Genomic DNA, 15260 nt, shown 5'->3' on the forward strand with positions numbered 1-15260 from the left:
CACCAAGGGCAGAGGTCATGTCACTAGCAGCTTACATATCATAAATATTAGGAACAGACTGGTTGATGCTGGCAAAGTCAAGCTAAAGTAAGATTCCAGGAGCAGAGAAATTGCCCCAGGCCATATCCAACCTCAGCTGTAGATGACAATTATCATAACCACTACTACACTGCAGGAGAGAAAGCCTGGTGCAGTCTTTGCTTCATGGGGCACAAATCTTCAAGACTTGATAAAACGACCCCAACATCAGTGCACAATGTTGCAACTGCAAGCCTCTCATAGCCAATTTACATCTGGGTGAGAGGGCAACTCTTTCAGAGAAGAGATCCTGTTTTATTAGCCTGTAACATGCTGTGCACAGCTCTGTGACACCCAGGAGCACTGCAGAATGGCAGAGCACAGTGATGCTGTCTCAGCTCTCACTCATACATTGTCCTCAACACAACTCTCTCACTACCTGCGTTTCAAACACTAACTATAAACACCCCTGTTTTTTGGCATAACGATTGCTTTTGTTTTCAACCTGATGAAATAATCTGTCCCCACTTTCAATTTAGCAAGCATCACCTGCAGCAAGTAAGAGAGCTAAAGATACAGGGACTTTATTTTGGCAGATGTGGGTAAACAGCACTGAAGTCAGTGGGAGACCCACAGACTGAAAGGACTTCTACACTTACTGGAGTGCAAGAACATAACATAAAGCTGAAAAAGCCCCTTTGCTACTAACGAGCAAAACACTTAAATTGACATATAAGTTTTTAAAAAGGAAAGTGACAGGTGGCTTTAAAAGAAAACAGATACAGCTCAGGCATTTTCAGTGTCTTAAGTCTCTGGAAGAAGCCCAGTGTCAGGCACTGGTGGCAGATTGACTGTGAATCACCCCACAACATGTGGGCTACCAGACTGGCACAACGTACTGAGATTTTATTTCACTAGATGAGCTGGTTACAGCAGAAGGGGTTTGCATGCCTTGATGCAGAAAACTGCCCAGCAAAGCTGTTTGCAGAAGAGCCATGTCAAATCACACCAAGTGAAGTTTAGACCCTCTAAAGGGTCTGCAAGATTGCCAATTCTAAAAGCAAATCTCCTGGCAAGACATCAACGTTCTAGGAGTTGGCTTCCCCTTTATTTAGCTAAAAATCGCATTTATTTGGTTTATTTGTTTTTAGACTAACCTCCTTTAAAGAGGCTGACTTATAATCCTGTAAAACGTTGTCACATGTATTGAGGAAATTGGCAAGGATGCTAATTTATTGTCCTCTAGGAAAAAAAAAGCCCTTTTTCCTTGATTAATGTATGTTTTTGTATTGTAAGATATTAAAGAATGTTGCTTCACCTGTAATTATAGAGAATAGTTTACTCTGGCAAAGTGCCCTGGCTTCTGGTTGCCAAGTTATGAATAATGCAATGTTCCCCATTCTAATTTCCGTGTTCTAAGTTGTGAATTTGGAGCAGGGTGCATGCAAGGGCACACACACACACGACTCCGAGGCGCTCTCAGTCACGAGCGCCTCTATTTTATACTTGCTTGCACAACTTGTTAATACTAGCATCTGCTTGCCAAATTCAGAGTTTGCTTCTGACTAATTTTATCTTGATGCAAACCAAAAATGTTGTCTCTTTTTTTCCCCACAGAGGAATTATTTCTCTTACACTTGCATGCACCGTTGCAACACCACTGAGGGGAGCTTACCACTCCAAGAAGGCGTTTTAAGCTGCATTTAGTAGGGACTTGGGTAAAGATTCCCTGAAGAATTTAATGACAGAAGAATTCATTTTGCTTTCATATCTCCCCCGCCTCCATAACACAGAACCCAACAATGTCTTTACAGAAGCGGGAAGTAAATCCAGGCACTGGCTCTTTTCCTCCCTTTTTTTTTGGCCCGTGTTTCGCTGGGACACATGTGCCCAGCCCCAATCAAAACAGAGACAGATGGCACCGCTGATCATTCAGAATAGAAGGAGCCTCAGAGTCAGCATGTTTAGATGCATTTGTAGGGCTACGCAGTATCCACTGGCCACTGGGACTGATTTAAAAAGGCGGCGAGTGAAAGTCTGAGCTTGCGCCAAAATTTTAAATGTGCCATTTGAGCAATTATGGTTCAACATGAAAGCTGGGAGAAAGAATGCATAGGTCATTCTGATTAGATTTAGAGACTATGTTCCCTGTTCCAAAGAGAAAATAAATGCAATCCCATTGCTTTACTGGAGCAGATTTGGCGATAAAGAAAAAAGCCATGCTATGGAAAAGTGGTTTGCTGCAGCAGGGTTTTGTTGAGGTAGCACAGGCTGAATCAGAAAACTATTCTCTAAACAATGTTACTAAAGAGAAATAATTACTCATCTAATGTGTTAACATCTCGATTCAGTTTTCAAATGTATACTTCATCCTGGAGACCCCAACTGTTTTTCTAACAGATCTGTGAAGGTGCATTGAGGTCTCTACGTTAACACAAGCCAGGGCCATGAAAGGCAGGAGGTGGAAATGGAAAATGCAGCTGCTCTCCTTGCTGAGGCATGCAGGCTAAAGGTTCCAGCCTACGGACACTTGCCTCCATCCACAAGTAAACGTGTTTGGATTATGACCAAGCTCCATGTATAGCTAGGCAGGTCTATTTTTCTACTGGAAGACTTATGGCAGCTGTAACTTGTCATCTTACTGTGGCCTGGAGCTGGTCTAGGATTATTGGTAGCTTTGGTTGGACGATCAGGGCACAAAATTATAAAATATCCATGAAGTGAAAGAGGAATAGCAAATTCCTAGCTGCAAATTCCTAGGGCTGAAAGTTGCTCAGAAGGTTGGACATGCAGCTGAGTCTTGCAGCCAGCCTCTGTGAGCAATTAAATAAATGTCTTCTACTCCCATGGCCCCCATCCAAACGACTGAAATAAACAGGAAATATCTATGCTACTACAGCAGCACTTGGATTCATCTATAGCCTTTTAAGGGCTTTACTGTGGAGGTGATATGCTTTCCAGAACCTCCATTCATGACTGCTGATTGGAGGCGCACAAGGGCAGTGCGGTAACACATCCTCCAGACAGCTTCCTACAACTGCTGCTGCCGCCCTAGAACTTTTACACTGTTGCCGTTTCCTTTACAGGGAAAGAAAGGATCAGAATTAGCATCATTTAAGGTAATCCTGCCTTCAAAAAGAAACACAAGGCTATTAAAGGAGGCTAGGGCACGTTAGTATCATATAACCAATTGTGGTCCCAGAGCTAGAAAAGGAAACCAGCAGTGCAGTAGAAGGACAGGTCATGAGCCAGCTATCTGAGGGAAAAGCAGGAATGCTTATGCAACTGTGTGGGAAATAAGAGCTTTGTGCAGAAAAAATCATCGAAAATGAAGAAAGAAGATAATGGAGAAATAGGATGAAGTGCCTGTAGCAGTGCAGTGTAAGGTTAGGAAAAGCATCGACACTGAAGTGAGGACAAAAAATCAACATGGATATTAAACTACTTTAATTACATTACTTGCTATTACTTTGCTTCTGTAAAGGCAGTGCTGAGTTCTGTGTTAGAGGCAAAGGAGATGTGAAAGCACAATGAATTCCTTTGTCATTAAATTCCTTGGGAAATCTTTACCAAGCTCCAACTAAATGTGACTTAACACTCCTCCTTGCAGCAGTAAGCACCCCTCAGTTGTACTGCAAATCTGCATGCAAGTGTAAGAGAAATAATTACCTACTCTGCAGTTGTCCCAGATATGGTTTAATGAGAACCAACAAAGCTGGTCCTTTTAAAAGTGCTATTTCATATTTATACTTACTAACTGTAGCCTAAAGAAGGCAAAAGCTGTAATTACAACCATCCTGTTGTCATACAGCAGCTGGCACAGCACAAACACTTACTGAGTCCTGCCACAACAGTCAGTGAGTGCCAAGAAAAGCAGTAGCCCTGTCACCACCAGCACACAGCCAGCCTGTGCAGCCAGGGCTGGCCCTCAGCAGATGCAGGAGAGACACAGCAAACTGGCAGCGGATGGGGCACAACATGATCCCTTTTCTGCTCTTCAAAGGAACATTTTCATCCAAACAAGGAGTGCAGGCTACATAAAGATAATAGTTACTTTTCTCTTGAGAGCATCTGGGCACCACACAAACATTTCCTAAAAAAAATAGTATCTGTCCTTGCCTCTTAATTCTTGCAGCATAGCTAAGGGATGTGAATAAACAGTCACATCCTCAAAGTATTTTCAGAAGGAACATGGCAAGCTCCACAATGCTCCACTAGAGACAATGTTAAACACAACAGGCTAATTTTAGGGACGAGTCCTCTCTCTGACAAGCTGCTCACACATCTAAGGGCAGAATTCGTCTGCTAGAATGCAGCTGTTTGTGTTTTATAAGCTAAAGTTTCTCTTACCTATGGAATAACTCCAATATTTCACAGGGAATCATCATCCATCTAACTGAAGTACCCTCTAACAGACCATCAGCCTCATATCCCCTTTGAAATAGCACAGCTGAGCACTTGCTGGGCCACGATTTATTTTTTACCTTCTAAGACATCTTGGTAACTCTATAGCTCAATAGTGACAGTCGAATTTCACACTGCGATAGCCCCCCATCGATTTTTCATTCCCAGGAAGCAACTCTACAAATTAAAGTTAACAGCATTTCTGAAACTAAGAAAAGAAAAAAGAAGAGAAGGGGCAGGCAAAGAGACATAAATTGCAAGATGCCTAAACTGCGCCCCCAACGTAGGCATAAAATTTCATCCTGGGTTTTTCACCAGTTATGGGATAGGGATGCAGAACCTACTGCCCCTGAAGCCAGCAGATCCCTTGAGTTTGCAGATGCTTCAACTTTAAAACATCACAGGTTCAACAGAAATAAGAGTCCCTTCCTAAACGAAGATATCAAAATCTATAGAAAACTGCCTCAAGGCATGAAATCAGACCAAACTTCTGGACAACGCTGCACTAAACAGATACCACCCACCCCCTGAGGTGTGAGATACCACCCACCCCTCAAGGTCTGAGCTTGTACAGTCACAGCCTGCCTTGCTGAGCTTCCTTAACACTAGAGGTGAAGAACTGGACACTGATACAATTTCAGTTCGCACAGTGGTTATAATGTTTGAGACCATTACTGGCACATGCAACTTCTCTCCAACAGTTAAAAGAGGGAGCAGAATAAAGAAGCAGAGCCTAGCACTCTGCTCTCCACTGTCACATCCCAGGGGAAGAAGTAATGCCAAAGCCTCACTTCATAAAGAAATGAAACATCTATCTCCATACCCTTTCAACACCAGTATACAGTAGAAACACAGTATTACATACTATTGAATTACTGAAAAGGAGTAAAAACTAATAAAGATAAAAATCTGGACAGAAGCAGCACGGTCCAGCAGCTCTTCCTCAGTCTTTGACAATCCCACACTTCAGTGTCCTGAATCCTCTCCCAAGTTCACGTGGGCTGCTCTAGTACTGGACCCACCAGCAGCATCATGCTCTCAGCTTAGCAGAGAACAAAGGGTTAGTTCATTTATGACTCAAGTTAATTTTTCAAGTCTGTCTTTGCTATGATATGTTCTTGTCTCCCATCAAAGCCTATTAATGGTGTGACACTGTGGAGAAGGGCTGGGTAGAGCTTATCCTACGGTGTGAATTCTCAACAGCTTCTGTTTTCCTCTGACATACCAGCTTAAGCGTGGCTCCTTCCCTTTCAGACCTCTGCTAATCCTCTGGCTTCACACTCCGCTCCCGCCTGGACGTGTCTGCCTGGGAGCAGGGTCTCCCCAACAGACGCTGCTACCTCCCTGCCTGCTCTCACATGCCTGTCTCTTTGCACAAGGACTTCCATCTAAACTTTAATTTTAACTGATGCTCATCCTTGTGCTGCTGCACCAGAGCCTCTCCAGAGCCAACGTTTCAAAACGGCTGGACTGGAAAGAGGCAAGGTGGGGTGGAAGGGGAAGAAAGAGGAGACAGGAAAAATAAAACAAATACAATTGCTTTTTGTCTCTAAAACCCTCTTTTTAACCCAACAAGCGTCTCATCCAATGAAGCATGATAAGCATGAAGTGTTATATAAAGAAGATAATTATAAAGGGATTTAATGCTTGGCAGGCTTGTATTGCAAGGTTCAGAGCAGAGGTAGCATACTCACTTAAACAGCCTTGTGTCCGGGTTTGCTATTATGCGGGCAGCGTGGCTGGGCCAGCAGAATCAGAAACAAGATTTAAAAAAAAATAAAATAAAAAAAAAAAAAAAAAAAAAAAAAAAAAAAAAAAAAAAAAGCACAGCCCCCTTCCCAACAAGGATGGCAGTTTCAGTCCCACCTCCTTCCACTTCTGTCCCATCCCTGATTAATGATGTTGTCTGCCTGATTTATGACCCACCCCAACAGATTAGAGTTTCCCTCTTCAACCTCCCCCCCTTCACCCCTCCCAGAAGGCACAGCCACACTCTGCTGGAAATATTAGAGAATTATTAAATAAACATTCATACGTCATGTCTCTTCCCATACTGAGCTCATCGTAGTCAATGCTCAGCGGCCAGGCCCTGTTTGCTTTGGGGCTGACACCAAACAGCTGGAGTGATTCATGGAGAGGCTGGCTACAATGCTCTGTGCCATACATCATGCTCGCAGCGCTCCCTGCCCCGGCGGAGATAAACTGATCAACCACAACGGGCTGGAATGAATTTATGACAACACAAAATTGAGGAAAACAAATGGGAGGTGACCCAGTGGGCCACTAACCCAGACTCTCTCGCTGGCCTGCAATCTAGTCTGGTAGCAGAAAGCAAAATTGAACATTGGCACTCTGAATTAAGATGCTGGCTTTTAACCCCGGGGAACCTCAGTTTCAAAATGGCACCAGACCCTCACAAGGCAGGGAGAAAGACTTTTTGTGGGGAAGGTGCTTTTTGCAGCTCTCTGTGAGCAGCATTTCTGCTGAGAGTCCATCAGTGGAGGCATCAGGGAGGGTGCCTGGGCAATTAGGGACCAGCTGATCCCTGAGCCAAGCTGCATCTCAAGCTGAGGTAAACCAGCACTGCGCAGGCTGAGAGCTTTGCCTTGGCAGTGGCTGGGGTCTTCAGCAGACAGGCAGGGCTCAGATGGTGTGATGCCCCTTCATCTCTCCCCAGGAGCCTTCAGCAGCCCAGTGTCTTATCCAGACACCTCACACTGGCAAGATTAGAAAAGCTCAGCACTGAGACACCTCTGTGCTGGGAAGGAGAGCTGGGACCAGCACCATGTCTCCCACTACCCCTGGCTGCCACCTGAAGTTCAACACTACACAGATGAGATCAGCTTGTCCAAGTTACTGATGATCTGGCACAGCACAAGGAGCAGAACAATAAATACAGACTTACCCCAAACCCCATCTAGCTGTTCTACATGCAAGAGACTTTCCCACAAACCTCCACGTTTAGATTAATTTAAACCTGTTCACGTGAAGAAATTCAGCTACAAGCCAAAAGGAGAACTGCTCACTGTACTGTATTAATGGATTAAAAACCAAACAAAAACACACTACTTTCTTTGCCTGGACTTATTTTTGGAAGAGGGGAGGAAGGAACGTCATTCTTATGAGAGAAGGATCAATAGGCAGATCACTGCTAACTCTATTAGCTACTGCTCTAAACAGAGAGCACAGCTGACACAGGTGCTAAGCCATGTGCTTCTGGACAATTTTAAAAATGCTAATCAGATGCTACACAAGGTTTAACATGCCAATCAATAATGCTTGGATTTAAAGGCAAAAATTGAAGTTACAAACAATGGAGTAAAGTGATGCTGCCAAAAACTTCCTGTAAGCACCACCCAAAACAAGAAAAATGAAACCAATTTAGCTCCAGATTAAGAAACAGGAACTAGAGATGAATCAATTTAGCCTGTTGGGCTAGGTTGCCATATATCATGGCTCAGCAGTGGAGTGGGAAGCAGCCAGACAGTGAGAAACCCTTCCCCCTCCTTTTCTGTAGGCTTCTAGCTCTGATCCCTGTTATCAATTAATTTAACAGAACCCCTCTACACAGACAAGCACACAGAGCATTCAGACTCCTTAAATGGCAGGACAGAAACTATTTATCACTCATGAATCTCAAAGGAAAGGAGAGAAAAAAAAAAGGCAGCTAGGAATTCTCCACCTGAAACACCATCTTGTTTTCTGAACCTTGGTGAAATAAAGTACCTTAAACAAAAAAGGTCTCTCTGCTACTTTCAAAAATTAACATTATTGGAAAGACTGAACAAGACATTTAAGCAATTTCCTGTAATTTCTTTTGGGTTTTACTGGCTTTTAGCAGAACTGAGGAGACAGAGACAGGACAGGTTTAGCAGGCAAGATTATTGCAGAGCAAAGTGTGTGTGCACAGACACACACACACATGCTCTCTGCACTTCACAGCAGCGTTAGCATGAGAGTCGTTTGGAAAGGATGCTGGGACCCTTCAAAAGGTGCTAGCTAAAGCTTCTTTGATCAGATTATTAAAGCTATGTCAATTTTATCACTTGAGCTCAAGTGTTCTGGAAAATGTCAAATCCTTTCAGCTCCTGCAGTTTAAAGATTTTCAATAGGAGTGGATCTGGGAGGATGGAGGGCTGCTGGGCTGACAGGCAGGAGGCCCAAAGGGAAGCCAAGCAGCAGCTGAGACAGAGGCTGACAGATTAGGGCAGAAGGGATGAGTCCTTGCCACCAAGACAGCATGCAATGGTTGGCTCACTCTAAGGACAAAGCTGGTTCTGCAGTGACCTGCAGGCTCCCAGACTCAGTGGTCCTTGGCCAAAATCTGCTGACCGAGAAGCCATGGCAGCCAACATCTGGGACACGCTAACAAAACGGCTCGTAGAAAAGAAAGTGCTAAGACAGCAAAGCAGTGTTAAAGTTCCCTTTACAGCAGGGAATTTCCCCAGTTAACTCTGATTCTGAATGTATGCTCTGCCAGGCTGCCTGGAATGTCAGAGGTCCAAAAATGTACCTCTCAAGTCAGGACCAGGGGCAGGAGGAGAATAAACTACATTAGAAAAATGACAACTTTCTGTAAAGTCAGCTTAATGCTACAGCACTAGATTTCTTCTAATTCCAAACTATCCATGGATGTCACCCCAAAATGTAATATTTAAAACCAACCATTACATCATTGCTTCTACCTCATTCAAGTTGTTTGGCCTCTCACTTGACCTTGGGGCAGTGTTTTATATCAGGCAATAATCAACTTAAAACACTGTCCCATCTCAGCTAATGCAGTCCATGGCAGCAGAGAAGAGCCTTTAGTTTTAGGCTTGGACCATCAAATCTGCCCAAGCAGTAAGTCATCCCAGCAGAATATGGAGTGAGGTTTAGAACAGAGGTTGTTACTCAAACAAACAGTGCAGATCAACCCATTTATTTCTATTTCAGACTACACTGCAGCACACTCAGTGAGCAGAAAGGGACAGGAAAGGAGATGCCCAGCAGTCCCTCCACTACTGTATATTCAAACACTGGGACTTTAACTTCTGAACTACCTAAAGGGCTGCAGGTAAAAAACTCAGAAGCTGAGACATTATTTCTGTTAGGAACCATACAAAGGCTCAACACAGAACTTAAGGAAAAAGAAATTCCCTCTGTGAGACTTCTTCCAAGTAACAGCGCTGCTAGGGGGAGATTCCCTTTTGTTGAGAGATGAAAGGTGGAACATACAGAAAGAAAGCACAGATATATCTATTTACATAATTTAAAAGAAGGCAATTTGCAGTGGAGAAACCCTTCAGAAGCTGTGCCCAATTCCATGTCACTGGGTGCCTGCCCTCACAGATACCTGGTGGAGAACTCCCCACAAGCCCCCTGTGAACACAGCAGTAGTGAGTGCTCCTAGCTCAGGTTTTGTGTTGCAGCATAGCTTTCCTTCTCAGTGGTAAAAGCTTCAAATATGTCTACCTTCAGATTACCACTGCTGCTGGAAGCACCAGATGGGATACTACGGTTCTTTAAAACAAGAGAAAGGGAAGCTACCCACTTCACACTCACTTTTCAATGTCACTGTTCTTACAGGTCTTCTGCATGGTCTCTTGTTTACTGCTTTCACCATTACTCGTTGAGGGCATTTCTGTTGAGGGAAGAACAGAAAAAATAGTAAGAAAACACTAGATCATTCCAATGAAATAATCTGGGCAAGTTATAGTTTCAGAGGACCCCAATGAGTGACTTTCATGCCAGTTCTTGGTAAGAGAGAGAGGTGACTGATGCCAAGTGTCCCTGTCTGGCAGGAGGGCCTCTCTGCACAGTACAGTTCTATGACTCAGGGCTCAAAATACAACCCCTGCTCCATCCCCACTTCATCGTGATCTGACCCCCACTGATGTACCCATTGTTTAAGCCAGGATTTAATCCAGAAGGGTTGGTGCAGCTGCCACATGGAAGTGTACTTCTAGAAAGGTGGGTTTGGAGCAAATCCACCCAGCCCAGACTCTGCTCTCAGCCTCTCCCATTTGCTGAGACCTCACGTATACAAGCAGAAAAATATATACCAGGTAACTAGAATGACAGAACAGTCTGCTCATCATGGTTGCTCCCAGCACAGGAGAAGGTGTGAGACACCAGCTGGAGATGAGAAGATGAACCAGCCCCAGGGTCGTAGGTTCATCACAGTGGATTCAGGTAAAAGGTATGAAGAAAACAGCTCACAGCTGTTTTCAGGGCTGCCTGAAAATGTCATCAGGGCTGCCTCCTCATCACCTCTGTGGCTGTAGCTACTGAAGCTGATAATACCTACAAGCAAGTGCTTCTACATCACAGAAAATAAACGTGATTGCCTATCCCACAGAAGAAAATGCCTGCCATAGATATCCTATGCTCTCCATTTAACCATCATGCCCTTGGCAAAACTGGTTCAACTCCCTCCCCCCACTCCCACTGGCAAGTAGTTATGTCTTGTAGGTACTTTCAAGCCTGGGAATCAAATGCCCAAAGCATGACAGGAACAGAACAGGGAACGAAATCATTGGGACATGTCTCTTCAGGTCGCTGAGCTTCAGTTTCCTTCCTAAGGGAGCTGGAGCAGCACTGCCCAGCTCTGGAAATGGATTTGGCATCTACAGCTGGAAAGCGCCAGGTTTTATTATTCTCATATTTCCACTAGGTTGCTGCTTACACGTACAGTGCCTGCTGGCATTGAATAAAAACCCCCAGCAGTTGAATGAGTTTAACACTTCCCATTCATTTTCAATGCGGTGAGCTTTCAAGTAATGTATGCAAAGGTACATATTCACATTAACTCATTTGCTCTGGAGTCTCAACTATAGGTCATGAAGGAGGGCAGATCCTAGAGTTTCCACTCCAGAGGTGAAGGCTTCACAGCGTTAGGCTTTTCTTGTCATACAAAGGACAGCAAGGAGAAGATCTACCCAAAGGACACAAATCTTTGGCATATCCTCTCAAAGAAGGGAAGATGATAAAGCAGTTGAAAAAAGCCCAATAATAGGTGCACCTGTGTAGTTTAAACACCCAGCAGCTGAACACCACTATCACATATAGGCTCTGCTGGCTCCCTCGTAATAAAGCAGTTTGCCTTTCAGTGACATGACATCAAGTCAATCCAAACCCTCTCATCACCATACCAGTTAAGGTGGTATTTTTGGGAACTTCCCCAGCTGCCATTATTGACAATTAATTGTGCTGTAAAGTTTCAGAAAGATAGTGTAGTTTAATGTGCATACATCTCTGATGACACTCTGCAAGAGCATTAGTAACTACCTCTCCTAAGTACTGGCAAGCAGAAGACATGGACTATCTATCTGCCCTCCTGTAGTATATAAATTGACAATTTACAATTTCAACACTCACCGTCACTGGCCCATTTAGAAAACTCCGGTGTTATTCGAGTACTTGGTGTGCCACCACTAAAAGAGAAAAGGACAATATGTTAAAGGTTGAATACAAAAAAATTTGCTGCACAGGACAAGCTACCCCTTCCACCAACCACTTCTCTCAATACTTCTATCCATCAGTCTCAATTTCAAAATGTGAGCAGATGGCCGGACAAAAACCAAGCTCATGCTTCACGGCCTCAGTGACACTACTGCATTTCTACAGAAACTTGACCAAATTTCAAAGTGCTTTTACAAGCACCATCACCTCTAGTGTTGTAGAGATGGGCAAACAAGTCCAGAAAAAAGGAACGAAGGACCTTGTTCAAACAGCAAAACAATGTGTTAGGTGCAAGCCACATGAAGGGACTGGATCTCCTGGCCTTAGGTCCTCCTCAAGTTCTCTTACCAAGTACTAAGTGTCTGTAGCCACTGCTACACCAAGTATCCTCCTGCTACAATACCAGCCTCCCAGCTGGGAAGAAGCTTCAGCATCTTTGAGGCCCTGCTTTTCGACTAGCATGGTTAGCAAAGTATTGAATGGACCAACGGTTTGGATCCAGTGTGGCAAATGCCACTTTTCTATGGAATGAAACCTAATTTTGAAGTAGTGTTTGCGACAGGCTAACCAGTAAGAAAACTTCATTTCACTGCTCTATCAATCACTTCAACCTTGACCCTACAGGATCACTCAGTGAAAGAGATAGAGGAGTAATTTAACTCCTGTTTTATGCAGGGCAGAGGGCTTAGAAAGCAATCCTAGCTCACTGTTAAGACTCATTTTATTTGCCTGCAATGCTTCCCTAAGTGCCCTGAATGCTGGCTGCCTGCATTCTCCACATATGTGTGTGGGCAGAGCACACATCCTGCCCAGCTCAGAGCTGAATATAGAAGGATTAGTTTGCACGCCCCACAACATGTGATCGGATGCAATGAAGTCACACAGGGGGTACCAGACTCCTACTGTGCCAACCAAGATTCTGATGGCATCACACTGTCCTGCTAAGAGGCCACATTTCATCATGAAGCAAGATGATGCATGAGGCCTTAGTCCAGCACAGCTTCCTCATTGCCAGAATTCATCCTCTGTCCAGCACTACTCAGGGCAAAGGTGGCACTGGCTGGGCAGTGGGGTGGCTCAGAGGGAGAGCGTACAGGGAGGCTCTACTGAGGCTGCTCAAGTAGAGGTGGACTATGCTTCTTTGTAAGTCTCTTGTTGCAACCCTTGAACTCAAGTGAACAGGTATTTTCCCCAGACTGGGACTCCCTAAAAGTACTGCATTCATTAATTTAGAAAGGATGGTACTTACTTTAAAACAGCACCTCGGAGCGCCTCCCTTTCTTTGGCTTCACCTGGCTCTTCTCCAGTGCAAGGGATAATGTCTGCCTCTGTGTACCTGAGCACAAAGGGTTAAGGAACATACAGCCCTACTGTAGGCAGTGGAAAGGCTTTTGAGATGGTTAGGACACTGTCTGGGATATAAAACAAATTAATTCCAACTGGGAACATCTTAAAAAAAGAGGGGCTGGGATCCATGAAGGGGCCTGCTTTTAAATCCTGGATTAAAGTTTTGTTTTAGGTGAAAAGAAACAGTAATCTTTTGATAGTAACATAATTCCACAGCTTCTTGGAAAGCAAAAACCAGTTCCTGAACCCGTGCAAACCTAACCTGCACAATTTCACAAATTCTGTTTGAAGTACAGAGTTCTTTTACCAGTGGAGGGTTGGAGCTTCAATCCTAAAGGCTGGTACAGATTTCAATAAAACCTAATTCTATATCTTACATTGCCCCTCATCACAGCTAAGGCAGTGTCTGTCTAATGCCCTTGCAGGAATTCTTCCTTGATGTCTATTACAACTGCTGTGGGCCAGAAGTCTGTTCACAGCTCTCCCAGAGCTGTGCCCAAAGAGCCTACTCCCAGATGGAGAAGTTCCCCAAATCTGCCTTTAATGATAGTTCTGCCCATGAACTGTCTCATGAAAAGGGGGAAAAAATCAAATCTCTCAGAGTGGAAGGTGAATGGTGCTTACTGCACAAACCCCTTGAAAATGAATGGGTGTCTTGTGGAAAATAAACTCAATTCCTACCCACGAAGCAGGAAAAGCTATCCATACAGAACAAACCTGGATGGAGGCAACAGAATATGAAACAGAATAGAGAAACTCTAATTGATCCTTTGCAATGTCTCCTCTAGACTTCAACCAGGTCTGAAGTAGTGCTGTATCAACAGTAGGATCTCAAAGGGAGTAACGGGGAACCCCTCCTAGTTCAAATAACACCATAACTGGAGAAGGCTGTGTCATTTCCAGTAGGGCTGGAATGGTGGATAATCTGTATCCACCCTTTCCCAGGGCAGATGCCCCTCTAGGCTCCCTCTTGGTAAGAGCCTTTCAAAAACGATACTGTGGTTTCCCGTACTCGAGTGTGTCGTCTCCATCCACATCCAGGTCAGCATCGCTGTCTGGATTCTCCTTCCCGCTGCACATGATAAACCCAGAACCTGAAAGAAAACAAAACACATGGGTGAGCATTTGAATTGGAAATGAAGTGTAGGAGATCTCCCAAGAAAGGTGCTACACCACCAGTTTGCAGGCTGTCCTTTACTCTTTAACAGCCTCATAAAAGGTGCCCTCTCCAAAAACTGCACAAGAACACTCAAAGAAACGCTCTAACTTCCTAGATTTTATGCTCTAAATGCCCCCAACATTGAAAATGGAACATTCTTGACTTTTTAGCTCTCCACATGAATTATTTTGGAATTGAAGTCACTGTAAGGGTCTCTCTCAAAGGCAGAAAAAGCAATGAAGCTAAATAGGAAAGACTTATTATTCACAGATGTAGTTAATGCAAAATCCACACTACTAGCAGGTAAGAGAAGGCTACAAGGACGTTCTGAATTACTTCTTAATTTAGAGGCAGAGGGCAGGCAGAGGCTAAAATACAATTAGAAACATCTTTTCCATTTTAAAATACATTTAGCCATGGCTTAGATCTTAAAATTTTAAAACATTTAAGAATAGCAAACCTGTTTCTACAAGAAGGGGAAAAAAAAAATCAAACTTCTGTCATTAACAGCTCCTTACAAGCACTTATATGAGCAAATTACAATGCAACTTATCAAGAGTTCTGCTCTTCCAGCACAGGTGGGTCAGGCACAAATCCAGTCCCAACTCCAGCAGGAAGCAACCACTTACAGTTCCATCTGAGGCTCATCAGTTCCCACTTTCTAACAATTTCTACAGTTGCTTTCATCCTAAGCATTTTGTAAACTGTAACCAGGCCTCTTTTAATTGAATCTGCAAAAACACCTACAAAGATGAAACTTCACATAGTATTTTCTGCCCAAGGCTTATTAATAGAAGGGAAACTACAGAAAGCATATTTACTCTTTATGAGAGCTAACACTAAATACGCTTTCTCCTGTAAGACTGGATATTAAGCAAAGACCTCCTGA

The 15260-nt window shown here is 43.8% G+C and overlaps 1 protein-coding gene across 4 annotated transcripts in view; it reads right to left on the minus strand.

Moving 5' to 3' along the window:
* The window catches only part of RNF220 (ring finger protein 220), a 213466-nt gene that overhangs the window by 16825 nt on the left and 181381 nt on the right, over positions 1-15260 (minus strand). For all 4 annotated transcript variants that reach the window (XM_063407233.1, XM_063407234.1, XM_063407235.1 and 1 more), the window contains 4 exons: positions 14210-14306; positions 13115-13201; positions 11782-11837; positions 9967-10045 (listed from right to left, as the gene is read on the minus strand). In XM_063407233.1, the coding sequence (XP_063263303.1) occupies positions 9967-10045; positions 11782-11837; positions 13115-13201; positions 14210-14306 (319 nt within the window). The remainder of the gene's footprint in view (positions 1-9966; positions 10046-11781; positions 11838-13114; positions 13202-14209; positions 14307-15260) is intronic.

The sequence above is a fragment of the Prinia subflava genome, chromosome 10 (assembly GCF_021018805.1).
Source record: "Prinia subflava isolate CZ2003 ecotype Zambia chromosome 10, Cam_Psub_1.2, whole genome shotgun sequence".
Classification (NCBI taxonomy): Eukaryota; Metazoa; Chordata; class Aves; order Passeriformes; family Cisticolidae; genus Prinia; species Prinia subflava.